We start from the raw sequence: 27,997 nt of genomic DNA on the forward strand, positions 1-27,997 counted from the left end.
GAGAGAGGGCTGATCTTTAGACCAGGCATCTTTTGAAGTAGGCACAAAATATAAACAAGAAGCAGCCAAACACCAGATCCCAGCCAAAGGGTATACATTAGTCATGGCAAGGCTAGGAAGGAAGGGAAGGGCAGCTGGCCCCAAAAAACTGGTGTCTGTGCTGCTCCTGTTACCACATCTCACTAGCAGGATTGCTCAATCCTTTCAAAAGACATAGGCATCCTTCAGATAATCATTTAACTCACACCAGTTTGTTTTTACAACAGTGCCTCTAAACATAAGCTCCTCTTTCAAACTTTCTCTTTTCAAAGTTTCCAGCCTATCTGGATAAAATACTTGGTGAGGACTCCACTAACCACACTGATGAAAGACCTCACAGCAGAAAAAGCAACCTCATGAGAGCATGTGCAAGGATCAGTTTCACAGATGAAGAACACACAAGAGGGATGAACCAGAAGCAAGTCCCCAAAGCTACTCAAGCTGAGTAAAGATGCAGATTTAATTCACTCCTCCAAATTTCAGAGGGGTCATAACAGAGCAGAGACCTGAATCCAGATTCTTGGATTCAAAAGCACCTTCTTAGCTTTAATGTTGTATTACAACCTTCCATCACAGCAATGGACCAGACTGCTTCTTTTTCTCCTAGTTCACTCCAACCCTGCTACCATTGGAGCAATTCTCTGCATTTAGATAACTGCTACAGATGGTATCTGTACCAGCTTTTCAGTTGCCCTAATGATAAACAGCTGGGAACAGGTTACAAACAGACTTTAAAGAATTAAACATTGCTTAGCAAAGAGTCAGCTATTTAACTGTGTACAGGGAAGTAGGCTTTTTTCCCTCATAAATGAAAGAAGAATTATCAATGTACCTTTTTAATATACACTATTTTCAACAGGAAAATCTCTCTCACATAGGTAAAGCCTAACATTAGTTATGTGCTTCCCAGAAACATTTCCATGAACTGCAAACATTCAAACATTTGTCTTTCGCTTCAATACTGTTACAGTAATTACAGACAGTAATTTTTCCAAGAAAACTGATTTTATCTGAAGAAACTCATGATGCTGAAGGATCTCCTAGAAAGAGATCATTCACAAAAGATCCCCTGAAAGAGTATGATATGTCCCCATTAGACCATTTTCCCCGTTGTGATGGTTAGCAGTTGAAGACTGACTGGGCAATTATTTCCAGAAGAGAATTATTTGGGTCAATGTTTATGAGAGATGAAATCTCTACATTAAATAGCCCATTACTTTCCCCAACTATTCACATTTCTAGAGTGTAATAATTTTTAAAAATTACTGAAAGCATTATTCTGCACAAATATTCTGTTTCTTCCAACTGGTTTTGGTTATTTTGGTAGGTGTTTTATATCATGACATTAAACACTCTCAGAATCAGCAATGTCAGCCTGACATTCTTCCCTGTGTTTCCAAATCCTCCTCCACAGGTTTAATCTGTCTCTGGTAGAGACTAATTTCTGCACTGAGTGAGTTCTTTATGATTAAAAGGGCCCCTGAAACAGAACTCTCGGATCTAAGCACACACAACCTTTAAGAAACGTGTGTGTGAATTCTGCCCAATTTACCAGCTCAGCCATACTCATCTCTCAACATAATCCTTCACAAGACTTCAGCAAGACAATTAAATTGCAGATGCATATCTCTGGTAGAATTCTCCATCCACAACACAGTAGCCTGTAACTAAACCAGATGGGTATCTAGATGTTATTACGATAGCTTTATCCAAAATACCATATAAAGGAGAAGTTATCAGAGGTTATAGATGGTGGGTGGAAGAAAGCAGTGAGTCATGCTCCCCAGGAGTAAAAGTGCTGAGGCTCTGAAAAGCATTGCTAACATGTCTGTGAAGAAACAGCTCTCTTCCTCTCCGCAACAGCATTTCTGAAAGAAGACAAAACCAAGTGGCAAAAACTAATACCCATTGTTGTAACTCTGGGGACCAGGATCAGGGAAGTTCCAAAGCTTTAAATTCTTCTAACTCAAGAGCTGTCAGTAACATTTTTTAATGCAGAACCCTCAGCTGTCTGGATCATCCAGAAAAATTCAATGGTCTTTCATCAACCCAAAGAAGAAGAAATAAAACCCAACCATTTTTAATATTACAGGAAACAATTTTCCAAGAACAATGGGAATCAATGATTTAGAACTTAACTTTTTGCAATTGATGGGTGGGTGCTCTTCGGTGAGGCATATAGCAATGGAAACACAACAAGGACAAGTGCACTCTTGTAGCTGGGAAAGAACAACCCCCTGTGGCCAGTACCGGTTGGGAACTGACCTGTTACAGAGCAGCTCTGGGGAAAAGGACCTGGAGGTCCTGGTAGACAACAGGATGACCATGAACCAGCAATGTGCCCTTGTGACTAGAAGGCCAATGGCATCCTGGGGTGGACTAAAAGTGCTGTGGTTAGTAGGTCAAGAGAGGTTCTCCTCCCCCTCTACTCTGCACTGGTGAGGCACCACCTGGTATACTGTGTCCAGTTCTGGGCCCCACAGTTCAAGAAGGACCTCAGGGAACTGCTTGAAAGAGTCCAGCACAGAGCCACAAAAATGCTGAAGGGAGTGGAACATCTCCCTGCTGAGGAAAGACTGAGGGAGCTGGGGCTCTTTGGCTCAGAGGAGAGGAGCCTGAGGGGTGACCTCATTCATGTTCATCTAGATGTGAAGGGCAGTGTGAGGAGGATGGAGCCAGGTTCTGCTCAGTGATATCCAATGGTAGGATAAGGAGCAATGGGTGCAAGTTGGAGCAAAGGAGATTCCACAGAAACATAAGAGAAAACTTTTTCACTGCGAGGGTGCCAGAGCCCTGGAACAGGCTGCCCAGAGAACCTGTGGAGTCTCCTCTCTGGGGACATTCCAAACCCACCTGAATGTATTCCTGTGTGACCTGCCCTGGGTGATCTTGCTCTGGCAGAGGGGTTGGACTGAATGATCTTTTGAGGTCTCTTCCAACCCCTAACATTCTGTGATTCTGTGCATTTCAGAGAAATTAGGTAAAAATCTCAGAATATCCCCGAGATTGCACCTTTCAGGTACGAAGCATTTAATCTTTATTATACATCCAGGAGAAAAAAACTGGCAATGAAGCAGTTCAAACCACTGGAATTAAAGGTGAAAAACAAATTTTATACTCAGAAAGATGCATCAAGAACCCCTTTCAAACACTTAGAATCCTGACCACTCACACCAGTTACTTTTGTGCACTGAATAATCTCACTGAAGCAAAAAAAGACTACACAGTTTTACGATCTTAAGCACACACAAAATGTTTTCAGGAGTCTCTTAAAGATTGAAAGAAGAAAAACAATAATAGTCTGAATGCATGCAGAAGTCTTTCCTAAAAAACTGCCCTTGAAATTGCATTTCTTTTGGTAAAATAATCCTCACCAAAACAAATCTGAAAAAAAAAAGAAAAACCTACCTCTTTCTTTAATCAGGGCCAAGTTATGGATGATTCACAATGACTAACTCTTGTGTCTTGCCCTGTGAATAGGCTCCTTTGTGCTCAATGGGAGAAAAGGTGGTAAGAATGTTACACTTGGTAAATTCACACGTCCCTGCTATTATGAGAATATGCAGGACAAACTAAAAGGAAGCTCCCAAGAAGCAGGTGTGCATGGGGGAGAGCAGAGTAAAGGAAAAAAATAGCTTTGATTCCAACAAAGCACTGATTGTCCTTATTTTCCTGTCTTTTTCTTCCTACTCTGTTATCCCATAAGACATTGAACTACAGCCAGAACAATGGGCTTCATGTTGGGCAGCACATGAAGGCAGCATTCTCTTCAGGTTGGGTGGATTTTTGTCTCAGATATGACTGTGCCTACATTTGTGGAGTACTTCATCTGTTACACTCTTATACTGATTGTGGGGGAATGGGAAAGGGACCTGGGGGTGCTGGTGGACAGAAGGGTGACCATGAACCAGCAATGTGCCCTTGCGGCTAAGAAAGCCAATGGCATCCTGGGGTAGACTAGAAGGGCTGTGGTTAGTAGGTCAAGAGAGGTTCTCCTCCCCCTCTACTCTGCACTGGTGAGGCAACATCTGGTATATTGTGTTCAGTTCTGGGCCCCACAGTTCAAGAAGGACCTCAGGGCACTGCTTGAAAGAGTCCAGCACAGAGCCACAAAAATGCTGAAGGCAGTGGAACATCTCCCTTGTGAGGAAAGGCTGAAAGAGTTGGGTCTCTTTAGCTTGGAGAAGAGAAGCCCGAGGGGTGACCTCATTCATGATTCATAAAGATGTGAAGGGCAGTGTGGGGAGGATGGAGCCAGGTTCTACTCAGTGATATCCAATGAGAGAGGCCTGCAGTGTGCCCAGGCAGCCAAGAGGGCGAATGGCATCCTGGCCTGCATCAGGAACAGTGTGGCCAGCAGGAGCAGGGAGGTCATTCTGCCCCTGTACACTGCACTGGTTAGGCCACACCTCGAGTACTGTCTCCAGTTCTGGGCCCCTCAGTTTAGGAAGGATGTTGACTTGCTGGAACGAGTCCAGAGAAGAGCAACGAAGTTGGTGAGGGGTTTGGAACACAAGCCCTATGAGGAGAGGCTGAGGGAGCTGGGGTTGCTTAGCCTGGAGAAGAGGAGACTCAGGGGTGACCTTATTACTCTCTACAACTACCTGAAGGGAGGTTTTAGACAGACAGATGTTGGTCTCTTCCCCCAGGCAGCCAGTACCAGAACAAGAGGACACAGTCTCAGGCTGCGCCAGGGGAGGTTTAGGTTGGATGTTAGGAAGAAGTTCTATGCAGAGAGAGTGATTGCCCATTGGAATGGGCTGCCCGGGGAGGTGGTGGAGTCACCGTCATTGGAGGTGTTCAGGAGAAGACTTGATGGGGTGCTTGGTGCCGTGGGTTAGTTGTTTGGGTGGTGTTGGATTGGTTGATGGGTTGGATGATCTTGAAGGTCTCTTCCAACCTGGTTTATTCTATTCTATATATTCTATGTATTCAAGGGGCAATGGGTACAAGCTGGAGAAAAGGAGGTTCCACGGGAACAGAAGGAAAATTTTTTTCCCTGTGAGAGTGCCAGAGGTCTGGAGCAGGCTGCCCAGGGAGGCTGTGGAGTCTCTCTGGAGATATTCCAAACCTGTGTGACCTGCCTTGGGTGATCCTGCTCTGGTAGAGGGATTGGACTGGATGATCTTTCAAGGCCCCTTCCAGCCCTCAAAATTCTTTGATCAAGAGGAAATGGCCTCGAGTTGCACCACAGGAGGTTTAGGTTGGATATTTGAAGAAACTTCTTCACTAAAAGGGTTCTCAAACACTGGAATAGGCTCTTCATAGTATGTGGTTGAATCCCCACCCCTGGAGGTGTTTCAAAGAGGCAGAGATTTGGTGCTGAGGGTCATGGTTTAGCACCAGACTTGACAGAATTAGAGAATGGTTGGACTCAATCATCTTAAAGGTCTCTTCCAAACAAAACAATTTTATGATTCCATCTGCAAAGGTACTTCACATGTCCTAGTCACTTCAGGGAAGATTTTAAAGGGGTCCCTTCACAGGGTTTGTTAAGCTGCTCAGCAAGTGTTCTAGGAAGGTTTTGGGGAGCAGCACAGTCACTGCGTTTTACACTGCAATGATCATTTTGAAGATGATTTTACCATATCCTTCCCACATGACAAAAACATTGTCTTCCAATTCTCAATAAAGTTTATAAATTTGTCAACAAAAACAGATTTCAAAAACTGATTAGAAACATATTTCACAGTAACTGGAGCAATCATGTTCCAAAATGGAATACAAGTCCAATTAACTGACAGTTGTAGCAACATCACTGTTTCTGCGAACTACACTGCTCACAAGGAACAACCATTCACAGGAATGCACTCTGAAGCAGGAGATAGGTTCAAGATGTTTGGGAGCAGGCTGAATTACAGACACATGTACACAACGGCATGGCCAGGGCAACATGAGTTAAAGCAGAAACATAGAGGAGAAGAAAACAGACCAAGAAGAACAAATGAACCTACCTTGCAGTGACACCCGTGGCTTTCCAAGATAAGAAATCTGGAAGATCAAAGAAGTAGGCTGCCTTCTCCCAGCATGATTCTTGCAAGTTCTAACAACAACAACAACAAAGAGTGTAGAAAAACAAGTATTAGAGGCCAGGCATGATCGTGGCCTTATATTAATGCAATTAAACCACCTAATTTTATGTTAAAATGCCAACTCTCCCAAAGCCAATGTTCTGATCATTCAAGTCTTCTCTCCTCACTTTACAGTGATCAACTGCCTGAAGAACTGAGTTTCTTCCCCCACCACAGAATGATCATAAGAAAGGAGTTTCCCATGAAGGCATATGTTTCAGATCAATACTGTGGGTGCTCTCAGTTCCCCATCAACTGCTCATTGTCAGAGAAGTCCCAGAGTCCATAGATAACAACACAATATTTGCTTCAAGTCTGATGTACTTTCTAAACTTTACCATTTTAAACTTAGTAATTTTGAATTGTAAGTTCAGGAAGAAAACAAACAGCTCAATGAGCACAGGAGCAAAGCTTTCAAATTGATTTGAGAACAACTGAAATATGATTGAAGCATGTATGGACCTGTAAGCTTTCAGCAAAGCTTTTTTTATTCAGCTGGGACACTTGGGAGCTCTCACCTACCTGGACTGACCACTAGCGATCAGCTTTAAATCCACACTACAATCCTACAGTTGCCACCACAGAAGGCACACAAATTCACCATTAGTGGAAGTTTCTGTCTGCAAACTCTGCCTCTCTGCTAAATTTCAGCCACAGGAATGCCTGCATTTCCATTTGAAAAGAGCATCAACCTTCTTTCTGCAGCTGAGGGAGTAACTGAAGACATACAGGCAACCCCTCCAATATTAGGAATGATACCCACCAAGCTCATGGAGCCCAGAAAGCAAATTATATCCTAGGCTGCATCAAGAGGAGTGGTGCCAGCAGGGCAAGAGAAGTGATTCTGTCGCTTAGCTCTGCTCTTGTGAGACCCCACCTCGAATGCTGCATCCAGTCCCGGTGTCCCCATCATAAGAAGGGCACAGAGCTGTTGGAGTGAGTCCAGAGGAGGACCACAAAGATGATCCAAGGGCTGAAGCACCTCTGCTATGAGGATAGGCTGAGAGAGCTGGGGTTATTGAGCCTGGAGAAGGGAAGACCTTGGGGGGTCCTTAGAGCTGCCTTCCAGTACCTGAAGGGATCCTACAGGAAGGCTGCAGAGAGATTTTTCATAAGACTGTCTAGAGAGAAGACAGGGGGGAATGATTTGAAACCAAGAGAGAAGAGGTTTAGTCCGGATCTTAGGAAGAAGTTCTTCAGTACAAAGGTTGTGAGACTCTCAGCAGGCTGCCCAGGGAGGCTGTGGATGCCTCTTCCCTAGGGGTGTTGAAGGCCAGGTTGGATGAGGCCTTGAGCAGCTGAGTTCCTGCCATTGGCAGGGAGGATGGAGCAGATGATCTCTAAGGTCCTTTCCAAACTGAGCCACTCTATGATTATTTTGGTAATAATTATGTTTTGTTAACATACCTGACAGTCTTCAAGAAGCAATAGGAGGAGCTTGGCCATTAGTGTTATCAGTAAAGAAACTGCATTAAGAGTAACTGGCCCCTTCAAACAAATGTGTTTCATCAAAGATACTCCTTGGATCCTTATTCTATTACTGTAATTCAAGAACTCCCAAAGCCACATATTAGTGACACTGAAATATGTTGTTTCATGAACATCCAACTGATTCATTCTTTGCCATCTTGATGCTTTGTCATCAGTAATTAGCACAGACACAAGAAAAATAAAAATCACAGTGTGCCCTGATGCTTTTTCCAAACAAACTGAAAAGTCTCCAGTTTTTTGACACTCACTCAAGTTAATTCTAATTTATTTTCACTTGCAGTCAAGAATCTGTGACCACATTAAAAGGATTGTGGAAGAGATCCGGGAATGTTCCCAATGCTGTATACACATCCTGCAGCTCACCCTCCAAACTCACTTGGAAAGAAATTAATTCAGCCTTTCTATGATCCAGAGATACTTATGGAGTCCTCATTCTTCATCTCTGACTCTTTTGGGGTTGGTTTTTTTAAACCATTACACCTCCAGTCAATGATCATCCCAAACATTTAGGTGCAAAGTTTAAGAATTATGATGTACAACATCTTTTAACCTTCCTAGACAAGAAGGGTCTAGGAGAGACCAAGATTCTACCCCTCTACTCTGCTCTCCTAAGACCACAGCTGGAATACTCTGTCCAGTTCTGGTTGCCCCAGCATGAGAGGGACATGTTGCTGCTGGAGGAGGTCCAGAGCAGGGCCATGAAGATTATCACAGGGCCAAAGAACCTCCCCTATAGGGACATGCTGAGAAAGTTGGGGCTGTTCAGCCTGGAGAAAAGAAGGCTCCAGGGAGACCTTAGAGCAGCCTTCCAGTACCCCAAGGGAGCCTACAAGAAAGCTGGGAAGGGACTTTTCACAAGGGCTTGTGAAGACAAAGGGCAATGGCTTAATCTTGAGGTGGGGAGATTTAGACTGGAGATGAGGAAGAAATTTTTTACAGTGAGGGTGGTGAGACACTGAACAGATTGCCCAGGGAGGTCATGGATGCCCAGGCCAGGTTGCATGAGGCCTTGAGCATCCTAGTCTAGTGGAAGGTGTCTTGCCCATGGCAGGGGGGTTGGAACTGGACAATCACTGAGGTCCTTTCCAATCCAAACTATTCTGTAAATCTATGACTCAGTGAACTGATACAGAACACATGAAAAGCCTCCAGTGTCCATGCATTCCTTGACAAGCCAAAGGAATATCATGAAGCCACAGCAGATAGTGTTGTGTTTTGTCAGTTGTATTCATTCACTTCTTAACTGAACAGAAATACACACGCAGGCAGAACTGCACAGGAGCTCTGATACAATTTTTGAGGCATCTTGAAGCACATTCACATTAGAAAAGATAAAAGTGCTTTTAAATTCCCATTTCACTGGGTTGCTGAGGTAGTTTATTTCTGTACAGAAAACCTCTGATTCCTACTTTTACTAATTCTGTAATTTGCTTGTAAGATGAAGTGATCAGAACATCTGATGCTTGGGAAAATGTGGTGTGGGGTTTTTTTCACCATAAGTATAATGTTTATGAACACCAAAGACGTTCTGAGTTTTGTTACTGCCAATACAGATTATATATTAATCGAGTTATCTTAAAAGCCATCATAGATAGCCTTTGTATCAGACCCCTTCAGACCATGGGATTGACTAAAGATGAGCTAGAAGCAAGACATCTGCTTTAGCACAAGGTATTAGTCTAAATTATGAGCCAAACCCCACAAATTCAAAAATCATCCCAAAACAGTGCGTTAGAAAACTTGATTAAAACCAGGAGGGACAGATGGAAGCAGAAAAATGTTTTACCATTTAGTGTTAAAAAAAGAAATTCAGTGTAACCACATCAGGGCAGAATCTAAGTCATCTGAAAATCTGAAGAGAGACTCATGCACTGGAGAATTGTCTGCTATTCCCAATTCAACACCAAGTCTTGCTCTCACACACCCAGGCAATCTGTAATAGTAGGCTGCATACCGTACAAGTCCCTCTTTTCCACTGAATTACAGAAAACAAGCATACATTTTGTGAAAGGTAGAAAGAACCAAAAGACTTACTGCACACACTCATAGAGACGGTAAGAAACAGATGCCCTGCTCCAATTCAAAGCAAGGACTTCAAACTTGGTTCTCCCACACTTCAGACTGGATGTCAGGCCATGGGATAGAGCTACTCTGAGATACCAAAGACAGGCTCTGAGCAGAAATTCTAACCTTGACAGAGCCAAGGCTGCAAACTGATTGATTCTTCACCTATCAGTTGCACTCTTACTGGTAAAAAAAAAAAAAAAAAGTCAAATCACTAATGGAACTATCAGTATCACAGTATCACCAGGGTTGGAAGAGACCTCGAGGATCAAGTCCAATCTGTCTCCACAGACCTCATGACTAGACCATGGCACCAAGTGCCACATCCAATCCCCTCTTGAACACCTCCAGGAATGGTGACTCCACCACCTCCCTGGGCAGCACATTCCAATGACAAACGACTCGCTCTGTGAAGAACTTTCTCCTCACCTCGAGTCTAAACCTCCCCTGGCACAGCTGGAGACTGTGTCCCCTTGTTCTGGTGCTGGTTGTCTGGGAGAAGAGGCCAACCCCCTCCTGGCTACAACCACCTTTCAGGTAGTTGTAGAGGGCAATGAGGTCACCCCTGTCACGTTCAAGTGTCTCAATGTCCTCCTTATACTGAGGGGCCCAGAACTGGACACAGTACTCAAGGTGTGGCCTAACCAATGCGAGTACAGAGGCACAATGATCTCCCTGCTCCTGCTGGCCACATGCCAGGATGCCATTGGCCTTCTTGGCCACCTGGGCACACTGCTGCACCCCTGCTTGCACCCCTGCTCCAGCTACAGCCTCAGGATGAGAGAGGGACCTGTAAAGTCCCTACCCAGGCTACTGCTGAAGGTGGAAAAATACTGTCTCTATCATCAAGACACTAGTTTAGACACATGCAGGTATATTCAAAGCCTAGAGGGACCCAGACCATAGCACCACAAGTCAGACAAGCATCAGAGAGAAAGTCAGAAATGGCTACAGAGGGACAGACCAGGCACATTAATGGTGGAGCAGGCAGAAATTCTAACAAGGCAGGAAGGACAAGATGTATGCATGTTGTAAGCCTCATCATGCTGTGATGGCGTGGAGAGAAACAGCTGGGAGGCAGCCTGAACAGGACATACTTAAAGGTGTAGGTGCTTCAAACCTCCCAGCTGTTAGTCCTTTTTTAACTGGTACTTCTCCTTGATTAGCCACTGCAAGGGAAAGCCAAACTCAGCAGTCCAAAGTACAACTTAAGCATCTATGTCTGCACTATGTAAGGGCTTTGATAACGCAGAGCTGTTGAAGCATTTATAAACAATTCTAATCAAGAGTTTCTGACTCAGTACATTGGACTCACTCTCACTTAGCATGGAATTTATTATTTCTTTTAATGGAAAAATATTCAGTCACATTCAACAAAAAAAAAGCCAGCTGCAAAGGCAGAAAGCAACAGAGACAACATGCATCAAAGAAGCTGCTGCCAAGCCAGCACTGGTAGACCCACCACTCCTCTTCCCCCCTAGAGCCAAGGGAAGGGATGTTTTCATTGTTTTGGAAAATTTTCCCACTGGTAGCTGCAGGCCACAGGTGTGCAGAGAGCAGAACAGCTGGGAACTGCAACACAGAGAAAGCCCCCAACACAGGAAGGACATGGACACCATGGAGCAGGTCCAGAGGAGGGCAATGAAGATGACTGGGGGGCTGGAGCATCTCTGCCACAGGGACAGGCTGAGAGAGCTAGGGTTGTTCAGCCTGGAGAATAGAAGGCTCCAGGAAGACCTAATAGCAGGCTTCCAGTACCTGAAGTGGGCTACAAGAAGGCTGGACAGGAACTTTTTACAAAGGCCTGTAGTGATAGGATGCAGGGCAATGGTTTGAAATTAGAGAGATTTAGATTGGGTATTAGGAAAAGGTTCTTTACCATGACAGTGGTGGAACTCTGGAACAGTTTGCCCAGGGGAGGCGGCTGAGGCCTCGTCCCTGGAAATATTCAAGGTCAGGCTTGAGCAAGCTGACAAGGCTCTGAGCAACCTGATCTAGTGGAGGCCTGGACTAGATAGCACTTGGAGGTCCACTGTGCCATAAAATTACTACAAACCTATTGATTTTAGTTAATTGAAGAGGAAAAATATGCCAGCCAGTCACTCTATTTTTCCCTTTGCTGAAGGGAGGCTCTTCTCTGCTCTTACACACCCTATTAAAAGAAGAGTTTTGAAAGCATAGCATAGGAATACTGCATTTCATCTGGAGACAGTTAAAAGCAAAGCTCCTTGGAGCCCAGCATTCCCCACCCATTTCAAATAAGCTACAGTGTCTCTGATTTAATGGGACCAGTATTTTTTAGAAATAGCTGATTTGCAATGTCATTTGTATGAGGAAAACATAACAAGCATCCTTTCATTTTGGCACAAGCTACAATAAAATTTCCAGACAGAAATTAGTAAACAAGATTATTATTATTTTTTTTTGTGCTACCTCTGGGAAATAAAACACTAAGAGGCTAATCCCAGAGCTGGACAAGCCTTGACTGCAGCTTTTACACTGCTGTGTTTAAGCTGTGCTCTCATGCTGGTTTGCCATAGCATAAGACACCCATACAGGCATGTTGTCCTGACAAACATTTGCTGCAAAATCACTTCCAGGCAAAGGTGTGTTGCCTACATTTTCAGTTCATCACACTTCTACCTATCAAAACTATTTCAGAACAATCAGTTTCTTCAGCCAAAATCAACAAAACAGCACAAAGCTGCAAAAATATGCACCTGCAGCAGCAGGAGTAATGAACTACTGCAGTAATGTTTTGCAAGACAATTCTTAAGAATAAATAAACAATCTAAGGAACTAACAGCACAAGGAGTGAATGTAATAAGCTATTTTGAACCAGGGAATATTTTCATTTTTGGTGACGTTTACATTCAAATTTCTCTTACTGACTTCAGAAAGACTTTGTCAAAACTCCCTTCCAGCTAGTTTCTAAATACTTTTTAAAGATGATGGTTCTTTATTTCAACTTCATGTTCTTAATTCAGAAGTCAAACATGAGTGTATTCACAGAAATTAGCTTAAAAAAAAATAAAATCACATATTCTTTCATTGTATTCATTACCATATTCATAATTGTTCATCAGAGATTGAACACTGGATTCTGTCACCACACATGGTCCACACAGGCAGAGCAATACACAGCCTTTCATGAACGGACCACAGGCTATCCAGAAGCTGCACTCACTTGTTCGTATACCACAAACAGCTGTGCCCACTTGCAGTGGAGTTTGTCACATGAACACCTATCTGCGATCACAAACATCAAGGCCATCCAATTAATTTCATGCAGACTAACCACTGGATGTCAGAGGGTAAAATGATTCAGCAGCAATCAAGGTAAAGCCAACATAATCCAAACGAAAGATCTCAAAAGGCCTGTTACAGCCTTTATTATTTAGTTTCTTAATTCAAAATAAAAATGGATTGGAGATGAAGAGCTGGGAAAACAGAATACACCCCAAAGCTTCTAGTCTAATCTGTAGTCTGTGTACAGTGAGAACATAAGGAAAAGAAAGCATTATATGGAAGAGAGAGTAAGAAAAGAAATAGCTTGTGACTTCAAAGAAAATCTGCAACATCCTTCTGCAAATACATACAAGTGTTACAAGAAAGCCACAAGAGATAAGGAGCAGTATCTCTTCTCCTACAGTGATGTCAGCTCATGCCTCATGGTGTGTGAGGTCATCTTTAACTTCAATTCTAGTAATAAGATGATGGAGATGGAAAATCACAGTTGGATCACCTTAGTCCTCTCCCTCTCCTCCTTCCTCTCAGGAACAGAGGAGCAGGGTCAGAAGGAGCCAGTTCCCTCCACAGCAAACCTCCCCCTTTATGCTGAGCATGACATTTATGGTCTGGGAAAACCTGTGGCCAACTCCAGTCATCTACCCTGGTTGACTCCAAACTGCCAATGGCCTGAAGACCATGGCTGGCCCAGGGCTGTGTCGCAGCAAACACAGGACAGTAACTTCCTTCCAGAAGTGCATCCAGTTAAACCCTTAAATCACTGTTCGCCTAAATGGCTCCTTATGCACCATATCTTGTCTCAGAAAGACTGCAGTTTTACATGACTGAATCCACTGAATATGGAACATGGAAAAGTCAAGGGAAATCTTGAATATTTATTGGTTAGGCAATAAACTCAAAAAGAAACATTTCCATTTATGCCAACCAACATAAACTTTGAAGCGCAAGAAAACAATATTAAGAGTTCCAAAGAAGTGAGGATCCATGAAAGGAACATATATCACTAGGACTAGTTTTAAAGTTCTTTCAATTATATGCTGTTTATTATTGTTAAAAAAAGAAATAAATGTGAGGTTTAATTAAAAAGTATCATACATTTTCCTGATGACACAAAAGCTAACTCCGGCTACTTCAATGGATTTGTAACTTGTTCTTTATTACTAGTACCAGGTTATTATACCATAACTTCAGTTATAAAGCAGTTGTTTTCCCCACTGCACTGTCTCTGCAAAATGGAGATCAATGCAACCATACAGAATGTGCACAGCACCAGTTCCAGGAGAAGATGTACAGGGAGCAAACAGCAGAGAAGCAGTGGATGCTCAGCCCCTGGAAAGATTCCAGGTCAGGTTGGACAGGGCTGTGAACAACCTGCTCTAGTTGAAGATGTCCCTGCTAACTAGATGACCTTTAAAGATCTCTTCCAAACCAAACCAAACCATTCTATGAGTCTATTTAATAGCGGAAACATTAAATTCACAGGGAGTTCAGCAAACGTTCCAGGGAATTCAAAGCAAAAGTCAGCAGTGAATCTCCACATATTGAGGTGTACCCAGTGAGCTGGAGCATGACTGTACAAAGTGTATGGCTGTGGGGTTTGTTTTGTTTTCCCTTGTTTATAAACATCCATGTGCTGTATGTGTTGTCAAGCTTTCTGAACAAAAACTTTCCAGAAACGTGATGCCTGACGAAGATAAAGGTAAAAAGTAGCTTCTGGGGACACCTCATCTGAGCCACTTTTGAGTATGGCCAATCACAGAAGAAAATGCCCAATCCAGTGTTTGCCTTAAGTTCCTGGGATGCTGTCAGGTATATGACAACATTAGGGAGGAATATTAAGAAAGGCATAAGGGAGAAAAGTTAAAAAACCAGTCATCCCAATGGTCAATGGCACAGGGATCTTGATGGGAAATTATATAGTGCACTGTCTCATACATTCAAAAAAACAAAAGGCAAATGAAGTTTTAGGAGCTTGCTACAGAAGAAATGATACCTCTTCACACAGAGTCCAAATATTCTCAGTTAAAAAGGAAAAAATAAAATGTTTCTTTCTACCTGCTAATCTTCTGTTTCTCCCAAGGGATGTGAAAACCACCCCTCCTTTTTGCCAGCTTCTGCATTATCAGTTGCATAAGAAATAAATCTGCAATCAGCATAGAATACTTTTCCCCTGTGGTGTGTGAGCTAGCTCAAAATCTCCCTCTGCCACACCACTGGGCAGTATTATCAGGAGAGAAATCTACTAAACACAGAAAAGAGAGATTGTACAACTCAAAAGCCATGAAGGAAATATTAAGTAGCATTTTACAAATAGTTTTTTCTGACCATGCCTTTAATTCCTGTGCCAGTTTATTCACCTATAAAATATTAACAATGAAGAATCTGAAGAGACTTCAGTAATTTATTATTTGTAGACTGCTTGAAGACATTCCACTGAATAACAGCATAGGTGCAAACTGGTTGTTTACCTCTTGTTTTGAGAGCCTGACAAGTTATTGTGTAATTTGGCTTCCTTGGCAAAAAGTGAGAACACTTGCATTACAGGAGGCTGAATTTCATCTGTCAGAGAGCAGCAGAACTTGATGAAGTTTTGCTGCTAGTCATAGCCACATCATTGTGATCAGCACTGGCACTGCCACTCTTCCTGAAACTCCTTGCACCCTCATACTTTGCAACAAGTATAGAAGCAGTAAGCAAGACTTGGTCACATACTCCTCCGAAGCTAGAGACTTTAACACTACAAGTACTCAACAGAGTACAACCGAATCCCTCATAAACATTCTTCTTCCTCCTCATGAGCTAGCTGAGGTGCTACTGTAGATGTCACCTAAGGTCCCCAAGCTAAGCAGGGTAAGCCTAAGCAGTTTAGCAGTATGACTTTGCTGGTCCACTCAGGATGCAGCAACTGTGGCATGAGCAGCTCACAAGCAGACACTGAGGTAAAAAGACCCTCTCCTGAGGGTAATCATCTCTTTAAGCTGGTATGTCAGGAGCTGAAAGAGGACCTATTAACAAGCTCTCTTTCATAATGCCCTCCTGCCAGGCAATGCAGGGTAAGGGCAATTCTATTTCCTACCCATTTGCTCACAGAGGGAACAAGCCCTGCAATACTTCCTCTCCTCTTTATAATACAGCAATTACATCAGAGGGCTTTGAGGTCATAGCATAGACTTATATCTCCAGGTGTCCACATTTGGAGAGCACACAATCTGGCCTTTCCTGATCAGTCAGCTACTGACATTCCAGACCTTGCAATATAAAAATGTTTAAAACACACTGGATTAATTTATTTTTTCTTACAGCTTCTAACATTTTATTATTTTTCAAATGACTGATGTATAACACTCATAGATCAAAAAGGAAAGAACTATTAGATGGATAGCACCTACAACCAACATAAATTATCCCCTGCCTGTCAGTACCTGCTCCCAGCAGTTAATTCCTTTAGTTTACCCGAATCAGCACCTTGCTGCTCTATAATGTTTTGTCTGTAAGTACAAGACTGTTTGTTTGAAACTGGCAGCAAGTAATTTACATCTGGGCTTTGTTAAAATGACAGCAGGCATCACTGAGACCAAATATAAGAGCCAGACTGGAGGAGCTTATAAAAAATTCAAGTGGCAAGCATTTAATAACTGTCAGATTAGATGAGAAATGGCATTCTGCAACACACTACATTTAAACACAAGAGACAGAAGTAGAGGTCTGCATTGTGAACAGAGCACCTTCCATTTACAGATGGTGTCCTTCCTACAGGTGGGACAGAACTCAAGCAAAGCTCTAACAAAACTGCAGCCAAAGACATCACATGTGCCCTCACTGCTGGCTGCACAACCTCAGAGGCAGTACCTCCAGCTGGGATGCCTAATGTGGAGGATGTGCTGCTCTCAAATTGCTATAAATCCATTCCAGAAGTAGCACCTACATCCCTGTAAACATGTCCAGCTACAGTAAAATAGGAGCAGGAAACATGTCTCCATACATAAATCCTAGGATATTTTGAAGACATGTTACTTGCAACTACATTTGTATGTATATGTAACCTTAAAATTAGGTTTAAAAAGGCATATGAAAGGTTTTAATCAAGAAACACTGCATTGCAACAACAGCAAAGATATTTCTGAATAATTGAGAGGAAATAAAAGCATCTCAAAATGTTTTCAACCCAACTTAAGGCTGCCCTTACTTTACACACCTTTGGGTTCAACACTAAGGCTAAAAATTTTGTTTCAGAAATTTCCTTCTCAGAAATTAACAAAGGGCATTAATCATTAAAAATACATCAGTCTCGGGTGTACTCACCTCCCTGAGCCACAGCAACTTAGGTGGCTGCATTTCCACAGACATCACTCCCCCTACATAGCTCAAAACCCGGTGTTGTGTGGCATTGATGCGCTCCACTTGACTGGCTGCACGATGGTCCATCCACATAATAATATTCCTATAGTTCTGTCCTTGGGGAAAAAACACACAAACCCAAAAGAATATTTTAGGTCTGGTTTAACCCCACCTCAGTAAGTTACTAGACTCTAAGCTGATTCACACTCTTCACTTCTACATATGAAACTCTAATTCTATTTGCATTAGTAATCCACAGTAGTTATCCACAGATCCAATTCTAGGTCTCTGAACCAACTCTAAGACATGCTGAGCACTAAGAATACTGACTGAAACCAGTAAGGCTTGAGAGCATCCAAGAAGGTTGAAATGCCACACTTGTAGACTACACTTGGTTCAAAGAACCTAAACTTCTTGACAAAGAACATATATAAGATTAAAAATATATATATAAAGAAGTATTTTGGTGACTAAGAACTAAAAGTTCTGACAAAATCTGAGCAATTACATTATGAACTGAAATTAACACAGCTAGTCAACTAGACAGAGAGATTTTCTTTCCTCTTCTATTGTTAGGAGAACTACCCTAATTCTTGCCAAAAATACAGTTTCAGGGTGAACAACTTGCTTTTATCATAGAATGGCTCAGGTTGCAAGGGACCTCAGAGATCATCTACTCCAACCTCCCTGCCATGGGCAGGGATACTTCTCAGCTAGACTCAGCCACTCCAGGTTGCATCCAGCATTGCCTTGAACATTCCCAGGGAGAAGGCAGCCACAACCTCCCTGGGCAACCTATTCCACAGTCCCACTACCCTCATACTGAAGAACTTCTTCCTAAGATCCAGTCTAACCCTGCTCTCCCTCAGCTTCAAACCATTGCCCTTGTCCTGTCTCTAGATACATTTATGAAAAGTCCCCCTGCAGCCTTCCTGTAGAATCCCTTCAGGTATTGGAAGGCAACTCTAAGATCTCCCTGGAGTTTTCTCTTCTCTAGGCTGAACAACTCCAGCTCCCTCAGCCTATCCTCATAGCAGAGGTGCTCCAGCCCTTGGATCATTATGTGGAAAGAAAAAGCATTTGGCAAGTATGCATGGCACATGAGAATAAGACAGGTAGAACAGTAATCCAGACAACACTTTGAATTCCTCTGTTGCTAAGTACACTGCACACTCAACTTCATGACACAGCCACTCATGCATATTCATGAAAGCATACTCCAAGACAAGGCAGAAGTATGAGGCACATCAATATTTCTACCATGGGTTGCAATACCACTATAGAACTGTGAGACTGCCTGAAACCACACCATTGCATGCCCACACCAGTGGGACAGCATTCAGAGCATTCACACACAAGCATTCTTTTCTTCTTATTTAACAACAACACTGGGAAAACTCAGTTCTTGGGGATATCAGAGAATAAGAAATGAGAACTGAATTTGACTCAATAGACCAAAATAGTCCCAGACATCATTAGGCCTCGAACAGATTGTAAGAGACTCTTGAACTGAAAAATAAATAATTACATCTAAATTTAGTGAAGGACATTTTGGGGGCAAAGCTGGTTTCTTGAGAAGAGGAGGAGGAGATGACAAATACATCTGAGAATAGAAAGGGAACATACACAGAATTGTGATTATGGCTCTGTAACCACTGATTTAGCACACACCTAATCTCTAATGGGATCCACTGAAAAGAAGTGCCTCAGACTTTTCTGGAGTCTGAATCATTACTTTAAAACCAATTGTGAAAATAAAAAAGGAATTTCTAGAAAAAGGTCAGAGACTGTTTCTAAAGTTTATTACTGTCCAAGGCAAAGAGAGAAGATCAGTATAATGAAACACAGAGGCTAAACCTCTTGCCTGCAGCTCCATGGTAGAATAGACAGATTGTGCTAATGCTGACATTTTTAGCATGCCTCTAGCCAGTGTGGATGGGCATCCACACACACTACAGCAGCCATGGGCATCCACACACACTACAGCAGCAATGAGTAGCAAAGTTTGAAGGAGAAGAAAATTTGCAGAAAAGAAAAATAAGCATGGATTTCTCTAAAAAGTGTCTCTCTGAGCCAAGAAGAATGATTTTGATCTTAGGATGCCAAATGTTTAGCCAAACAGTAATTCTCATCCCAAATTGAATTTTGCAGTAGAATGAAAAAAAAATCCTACTGTAAAAAAATATTTTCTCTCATCTGTATTTCCCTTAACTTGGCTCTTGGACAAAATGGTTAAGTTCACTCCCATGAGGGACAAAATATGTACAGTAAGACCAGTTTCTAGAAGTGCTGGAGTCCTACCTTCACAGTTGACTGCCAAAGGCTGGAACTGTTTATCCACAACAACAAGGGAACACGTTGCATCAAAACCAAGCCCTCGGATCTGGCCAGCATCTACTCCACGGACAACTTTCTGCAAATACACAGAACACTCCTGAACACAAACATGTCCATCCAAATGAGTACAGAAGATGAGCTATGTGTTAGAAATGTGAGAACAAACTCCAAAATTGAGATTCAATAGCCTTTAACACCTCTACAAAGATAGGCTAAGGGAGCTGGGGTTGTTCAGCCTGGAGAAGAGAAGGCACCGGGGAGACCTAGTATCAGCCTTCCAGTACCTGAAGGGGGCTATAAGAAGATGGAGAGAGACAGTTTGCAAAGGTCTGCAGTGATAGAACGAGGGGCAGAGTAGCAAAGAGTAGATTTAGATTGTGTATCAGGAACAAGTTCTTTACCATAAGGGTAGTGAAACACTGGAACAGGTTACCCAAGGAGGTGGTTGGGGCCCCATCCCTGGAGATATTCAAGGTGAGGTTCAACAGGGCTCTGAGCAACCTGATCTAGTTGAGGATGCCCCTGCAGACTGCAGAGGGAGTTGGACTGCATGACCTTTGGAGGTCCCTTCCAACCCAAACCATTCTGTGATCAAAAATGCATCTCATTACTAAAAAATAATCTCTAGTTATCAAAACTGAATTCAAAGGTCCACAGAAAGTTCTTCATTAATGTTAATTTTACCAGCCACACTTCTGAGTAAGAGCAGGAAGCACAAAAATATCAGAAAAAGAAGCGGCAAAAAACTAGCAATGCTAATTTTCCTCTCTTCTAAAAGCTTGGAGTTGAGCTGCATATGAAACATGGACACAGGATTAGGGCCAGGTGCTTCCATCAGTTACTGCACTCAGTTGTCCCCACCTGTGGAAGCAACAATCTTCTTGAACTGCTTTGGTAATACTGTGCCACAGCTTTTTGACTTGCAACAGTGAAGGCTCCCCCAAATAAAGCTGGTCAAAACATGCAGCAGTGCTATCCCTTCTGCAATGCAGACTTTTTGACAAGCTCTGCTACCAGCAGTTTGGAGAGCATACTTTTTGGAAGATTTACCCCCCAAAAATAACCACCCTAAAAGGCCTCAACTTCACAGCTTCCAGCAGCACTGGAAAAAAAAACAAAACCACCAACAAAAACCACACAACACCCACACGGATTGAGTGCCAAGTGAGGCTGCAAGACACCTAAAGTGTAACGTGGTAATAAATTGCCACTTCTCAGCAACAATAAAAAGATCATTATTTTAATTAGTACTAGAAGGAAAGACTTCCACTAGACTTGCTCCAGTGTTGGTCTCTCACTGCCTCTGTAAAGCTATAGTTGCAGACTGCTTGCAAGTAAGAGATTGTATCTAGAGAGGTTCAGAGCAAAAACAAAGCAACTCACAAAGAGAGAAATCAAACAAGCAAAATAAAAGCCTTGCTTTGCTTAAGATCATGCTGTTCTTCCCCATCACTCCTGTCACTCCCTTCTTTAGCTTCCTTCCCCCCTCACCTCATCTCCCTCATCTCAGGGCATTTCTGCAGAGCCAAGCTCATTAATGTTTGAAAAGGCTGATCAATAACAAGGGAATGGGTGAACTGTCCATCTGCAAATTACCAAGCATATCATGAATATTTAAAAAGCAAGCCTTAGCACATGGAGCAGGCTGGAGCTTTATAAAGCAAGATGAAATGGCCTATATATGCACCACCAAGCAAGGTTCCTCATTTACTTTTACCACCAGGGTGTACAGGCAGATCCTTGGAGAAGAGGGTATGCTGTTTTCTCTTACAGGGAGGTTTATTTCAGTCTGGTTCTGTGCTTGGTACTATCCACAAATGTATACAATATATTTTAATCTTATAATACTGGATCCTCTATAATGAGGCTCACAGGTGACAGACATTATGTTAGGCACCACCCACAAACCAGGTAATAACTTCTCTACAGTAAAGGCTCCTTTATGACTCCAGTGCAGCACCACATATATCTTTAAATACATGCATTACCAGGTTCTGAGGAACTTTACAGAATCATAGAACAGTCTGGGTTGGAAGTGACCTCCAAATGTCTAGTCCAACTCCCCTGCTGTCAGAAGGGGTGTCCTCAACTAGATCAGGTTGCCCAGAGTCCTGTTGAGCCTCACCTTGAATACCTCGAGGGATAGGGCCCCAACCACCTCTCTGAGCAGCCTGTTCCAGTGTTTCACTGCCCTCATGGTGGAGAGCTTGTTCCTAACATCCAGTCTAAATCTGCTCTTCTCTTGAAGCCATTGCCTCTCATCCCATCACTACAGGCCTTTGTAAACAGTCTCTTCTCCATCCTTCTTGTAGGCCCCTATCAGGTACGGGAAGGCTGCTACCAGGTGTCCCCAAAGCCCTCTCTTCTCTAGGCTGAACACCCCCAGCTCCCCCAGCCTGTCCTCAGAGCAGAGGTGCTCCAACTCCCTGATAATTTCAGTGTCCCTCCTCTGGACCTGCTCCATCAGGTCCATGTCCTTCCTGTCTTGAGGGCTCCAGAGCTGGATGCACTACTTCAGGTGAGGTCTCACCAGAGCAAAGTGGCAGAATCACCTCACTCGATCTGCTGACCACACATCTTTTGATGCAGCCCAGGATGTGATTGACCTTCTTTTACTCCTCAAAGAACTGTGTGGTGGCTCAGATACACACTAGTGACACAAAACCCACAGATGTGAATCCTGAAGGCAGGGGTTAAGTCATCCCCCTGAGCTAAGAGCAGAAAGGCAGGCCTTCCATTCCATTTCAGTCACAGCATAGGCCTGGCTTTCAGCTCTTCCCCTAAGTAACAGCCATAGTGAAGCTATCTCAGCCTCAGGCTCCCTTTAATGCACGAAGGATGGTTGCAAGTTACAAAATAACGCAACATGCACAGAACTGAATGGGAAAGGCTGGTGACTGGAAGACTTTAAGCATTCAAAACCTGAAGAGCTTCCTGCAACATATAACCTTCATTGTCTTTTTTTCCCATACCTTTGTGACTGAGCAACAAGCAGCCCATATGTCTGCAGAGGATTGCTCGTAGTGGCCTGGTTGGGGCTCCCAAATCTGGATTGGCTGATCTGCATGTGCCACCACTGTCCCATGTTCATCTACCAAAGCTGCTCGAACACTTGCTGTCCCCACATCAATTCCAACATAGTATTTTGCTGGACTCTGCTTCTCACTGTACATCTTTATTAAAACCTGCTGGGAAAAAACAAAATTAAAACAAAAACAAACAAGAGGTTAAAAACAGGGCAAATGACTGCTGATGGAAAACTGTGCTGAACAGACACTTTGCTTAGTAAGGCTCATTCGGCATTTATTAATTAACTTGAGTTTTCAAGTCTTGCACTACTCGTACTGCTCTCCTTCAAACATTTGTATCTAAGTTGCAGGGCACCCAAGCTCCTGAAAAGCAAACTGTAAATGTGCCTGTAAGAATGTGCATGCTATGATAAAGTTCCTGCACTCATACAATCAAGCAAATGAGCTGTTATCATACAGCGTTATCGCTACATAAAGGAAAAGAGAGAAGGAGACAGGAAGAGAATGGTGTAGTTTCAAACTCTTCAGCACTCAGGAGCTGGTGCTTTAAACAGAAGGGAATTTCCACACAGAGACTCCTGGGTTTTCCTGAATTCTGGCAGATGAGGAAGCTGCTGATGCCTGCTAGAGAACCACCACATTTATGTCACTGCCTTAATGCAAACAAATTGTTTTCCTAAAAAAGAGAAAGAGGTGGTGTGCCTGGGTCCACTGAACCCTGACCTGAAGAGGAACAAGGAGCCAAGGGCTTCGGCCTCCCACAGAGCCAACTGGGTCATGAGAGGCAAATTACAGCTGAGTGAGTCAGGGAATTTCTGTAGAATCTGAAAACAGTTTCCCCTCCCCCCAAAAAAGGGGAGTGACACTTTAAATTAAAACGAGTAAGTGACAATCTGGTACATACCACCCCATTTTGTTCCCTCCAAAGAATGGAAAATAAAAAAAAACCTACCTGAAAACCACACTGGGCAGATTTTTAAGAGCTATCCACCATCAACCCACACAATTTTATAGGTTCAGAAAATAATTTGTTGAAAATGTGTTAAGTTATGAGAGCATCCCAGGAAATCTCTGCCTGTTCTCTCACAACCTACAAAAACAAAATGAGGTTAAATTAATGGATTTAATTATTCAGGATAAATTGCTTATTTCACTGCATTACATTTAACTATTTGACATTTAATGCAGTGACAAATGCACTGCACTTAACATTAAAGGACAAACTGTGAGAAATTAACATTTACATTTTGATCAAGCTGGGAGAATGCTAAGTTAGAGCTGATAAAAGTATTTGAAACTTCAGAGAAGTAAAAAGTTCAGTGCTGGTATCAATCTGTTAAGCCTCTGAAACACACCAAGTGCAGCTGACACAGAACTTCTGATTTCCAGACAACCAAAGGATCAATTCTAATTTGATGAGTACACAGTACTTACATGGCATCAAAAAGGCTCTACTTAAAAACAGCTCATCCCTCCCAAAGAAGTGACCTGGATCACTTCTGTACATGAAAGATGAGTTGCAGGGAAGGGCATAAGCAAAAGGGAAAAGACTTGGAGAGTACTGCTTATTAGAAACACAATTACTCCTATTTCAAATGAATACTTTGTGTGTGTATGCATGTGTTGTGTTAAATAACTAGAGTTCAGTGGCAAAGTACACCAATAGCCTGATGGAAAAAGCAGTGGAAGAGAAAATGGCTCAAGTCCTCTTTCTATGTGTTTTTGCTACTCAGAACAAGCTTAACAGATGTTGCAGAATGAATAGCTGATCATATAGCTACATAAACTGTACTCTGCTTTAGAAGCAATGTTTATTACTTATTTCTACAAGACATAAAACCAAGCTTCCCCCCTACCCCTCCAGCTCAAAATATCTTGAGCACAGGTCAAGATCTATCATTGGGTGGCAAGTTTGAAGGTACTGTTGACACAATGTACGGAGCTGTTTACATCTATGGCTGGCTTGTAACCACTGTTGCGTTGTGGTATCCACAGACAATCCACAATCATTGAGGGTTAGAGGTAGCAGGTGAAATAAAGAAGGAAAAAAAAGAGGAGGGAACAAAAGTCAGTCCCTTATCTCAGAAAACTCCATTATCTGGATAATAACTACACAGTGTAACAGCTAATTAGGACAAAGTGGGTTTTGGAGTTAAAACATCATAAGCCAACACCTTGGCTGAAGAAGCACAGAGCAGCAGGGTTTGGAAGGAATCTCTGAAGACCATTTGGTCCAACCCTTATGTTTAGGTGCAACTTCCTGCATTCCAGTTTGTAGCCACTGCCCAAGCAACCTACCCAGTTTCTTGTCATCCAACACCTTAAATGGTTCAAGGACATGTGGTTAGACTATGGAGATCTCTTATCACAAGCATGTTGAATTGCCTGGATCTGTAACTTCACCCTTAGACTAACTAGTGCTGGAGGCCAGGGTGCACTATTTTGTTCTTGCTTGTTTGGCATTAGCATGAGGGACTTCTGTCCATTACTGAAGCTCCTGAACAGCCTGGTACAAACCAAAGCAGTTAGCAGACCCCACAGCAGGGTGACTAGAGGAAGCCATTCAGATTATTAGCTTCTAACAACATCAGAAACTAGCGAAAATCAAAGTTGTAGACCATACTGTGGTCCTGAAAGAAATTCTAGCTGCTCTCCTTCAGCACACTGGATCTGCCCAGTCGATTAGGTGCAACACACACTAATCTCGTTAAGCAAGGTCATTTGTTCAAGCAATGAGCAATCAGCTAAAAATAATGGTGTGCCATGAGTCTAACACCTAAGAATATTGGCAAGAAAGCTCGCTTTATTTTCTTGGCCCTAGCTCTATGACCTGGTCAGGCTAACAAAAGCTAATGCCTCTGTCACTGAGAGGACAATTCTCCTGATATCTGTGATTAATGCTGCATCTGTCAGCTGGGGATACTTACAGCACTCTGCATCTCCTCTTAGCCCTCAGCTGTAAAAGACTTTTTAAGACATTCTTTTCAAAAGACAATGTTCAGTTTTGATTTTGCACTCCCATCTCCTCACAGCTTAAAAGGCTGGCTGCAGATGCTGCTATCTACCTATGAGAAATTCTACTATCAAGAAATTGCATAAGCCTGCTCCTGATACTACCTCACGAATTTCCCCAGTTTTCCCTATTTTGGCTCTGTCTTCAGCTGCTGACTCACAATAAGACAAGAATAAACCACAAGCTACAAAGCAGATTTTTTTAAAAAACAAAATCAAACCTTTCTTACTTTTTTTTTTTTTTTCACTAAATACAAATAGCAAAAGGAGTATTTTATATCCTGCCTCTTTGTCTCACACATGCAATCTTACTCTAAATTTTCACTTCTCTTCCTTGTATGGCAGCATTGATTTTAGCTCATTAATATGTTTTTGCTACTCAGAGAACAAGCTTAACAGATGTTAGAGAACTAAGCTCATAGTACCTCCTACTCAGCACTTAAAATTATGGCTTTGCATTGGATTCTTCCCACAAACATTTGAAACCTGGAACCCAATCAGCCCATGTAATGTTTACTTTCCTTTTTTCCTTACTAAGCAACCAGGATGTGCATGCACAAGTGACTGAGCAGGAAGCACAGTTTGTTTATGTGCTCAAGCAGTACATATCAGTCTAGGCATATCCACTCATTAACAGAAGTAGAACAGTGGACATAAGAAAGTTAAGTGACAGAGTCCAAACTAAGAACCACAAATCTGTTTTAACTGATAAAACTTACCTAGATTTACAAACAACAGACAGGTTAGACTTGATGATCCTTGGGGTCTCTTCCAACCTTAGCTATACTGTGATACTGTAATATCTTACCCAAAAAGGTTAAAAGTAAATATTAAGTCTGTTTCCAAGCACAGCAAGTAATGATTTATTGAAGCTGTTCAAAGTATAGCATCTCTGCAATAGGATCTGATCTGCTTGCAAAAACATATTGTGATGCCAAAGGTCTTTCTGGAATACCAATCATTTAGTATGCCACCTCCTTGTTAAATGGATCCAAAAAAGCACTGTCATCTCCAGGTCATTAGTGTCAAAAATTTGGGACTCTGCCTGAAGGTATTTCTTGAGAACCAGAGAACTCAGCATCGAGGTTGGCAGAGAATATTTAGCCAAAGGACTTTAATAAGAATCTAAAGAGGCATGTTGTCATTCAGTTTTGTTTACAGAAGACTCCTTTGGCATAAGAAAAAAAAACTCCAAATCAGAAATTAAGAAAGGCTTTAGAGGAGTTCAGAGGTAAAAGAAGGTCCTAGCAGAAACTTCTTGCTTTGGAATCTGGACACCAACATGCATTGCTACGTGCAAAGAAAACTTTGGTTTGGATTTTTTATCTACTGGATTCTTAGCACACAGCTTCTGCAGTCAATAAAACCAGGAGGAAAATAGCAAACCAGAAAAATGACTGAAATAACAAGTCCTCAAGGTCTAGTCAGACAGGTCAACCCCTTAATCCCAATATTCCTAACAAAAATATTTGATGCCTGGATGATGCATGGTTATGGATTTCCCAAGAGCTGGAAAGCAGTGGCGATAATACCAGTGCCTCTTATACCCTTGAAGTATCTACCTCAGGAAGCCTGACTTCTTGCAGCCAAGAAAAGTCCTCCAGAACTTTAATAAAGCTTTGCTTTGCTTTATTTGCTTTACAGGTTGGACTCGATGATCCTTGGGGTCCCTTCCAACCTTAGTTACACTGTGATACTGTGAAAATTGTTGTGGTGTTAGGGCCTCCTATTTACAACTTAGTATTTGAATCTGCAAACTGAAAGAGAGAGGGAGAGAGCAAAAAAAAGGGCAATTTTTAGAAGGCATGTCCAGCTTGACTGTGTTAGTCTGGGACTACAACTGCTAAGACAGGAGAAGCAGCCAAAATTCTCTCCAAGCACTAAACCAGCAATGGCCTCTTTCCCTGCAAATCACAGCAGGGACAGAATGGCTTTTCAAATAAGCATTTATGATCAAAGTGCTACAGCATATGATAAATATTTATATGGCACATTAAATAATAGTCTGTATAAATATTATTCAAAATGTGTGTGCTGGAAACCACAGACTTCCCAGTTTATCCTTAAACAAATGTGCTAGCTTTCCCACATAGGCAATCACGAAAAAAAACAAGGGGGGGAGGTAAAACTGTCATTTGCAAAAATATTTCTTTTTTAATTAAAAAAAAAAAAAAGGAACTAAAATCCTTAACATTGTTTACTTTAGGTTGAAAGGAGTAAGTAACCAGATGACTGTTTCATTACAACTAACTACTCAACTCAGGCTTTCCCACCTTACTTCTGGGTTATCAGATTGCCAGGACCTACCTTTCTGCTAAGCTGCAGCACAGGAAAGCTGCAGACTCCCAAGCATTTCCAGCAGGGGCC

At 42.4% G+C, this 27,997-nt stretch overlaps 1 protein-coding gene across 5 annotated transcripts in view; it reads right to left on the reverse strand.

Annotated features, from left to right (window-relative positions):
• FGGY (FGGY carbohydrate kinase domain containing) overlaps positions 1-27,997 on the reverse strand; it is a 353,247-nt gene that overhangs the window by 123,824 nt on the left and 201,426 nt on the right. For all 5 annotated transcript variants that reach the window (XM_054165661.1, XM_054165659.1, XM_054165662.1 and 2 more), the window contains exons 2-5: positions 22,562-22,774; positions 19,554-19,665; positions 17,217-17,368; positions 5,994-6,082 (exon numbers count right to left, since the gene is read on the reverse strand). In XM_054165661.1, the coding sequence (XP_054021636.1) occupies positions 5,994-6,082; positions 17,217-17,368; positions 19,554-19,665; positions 22,562-22,762 (554 nt within the window). In that variant the 5' untranslated portion in view covers positions 22,763-22,774. The remainder of the gene's footprint in view (positions 1-5,993; positions 6,083-17,216; positions 17,369-19,553; positions 19,666-22,561; positions 22,775-27,997) is intronic.

Source organism: Dryobates pubescens, chromosome 11 (genome assembly GCF_014839835.1).
Source record: "Dryobates pubescens isolate bDryPub1 chromosome 11, bDryPub1.pri, whole genome shotgun sequence".
Classification (NCBI taxonomy): Eukaryota; Metazoa; Chordata; class Aves; order Piciformes; family Picidae; genus Dryobates; species Dryobates pubescens.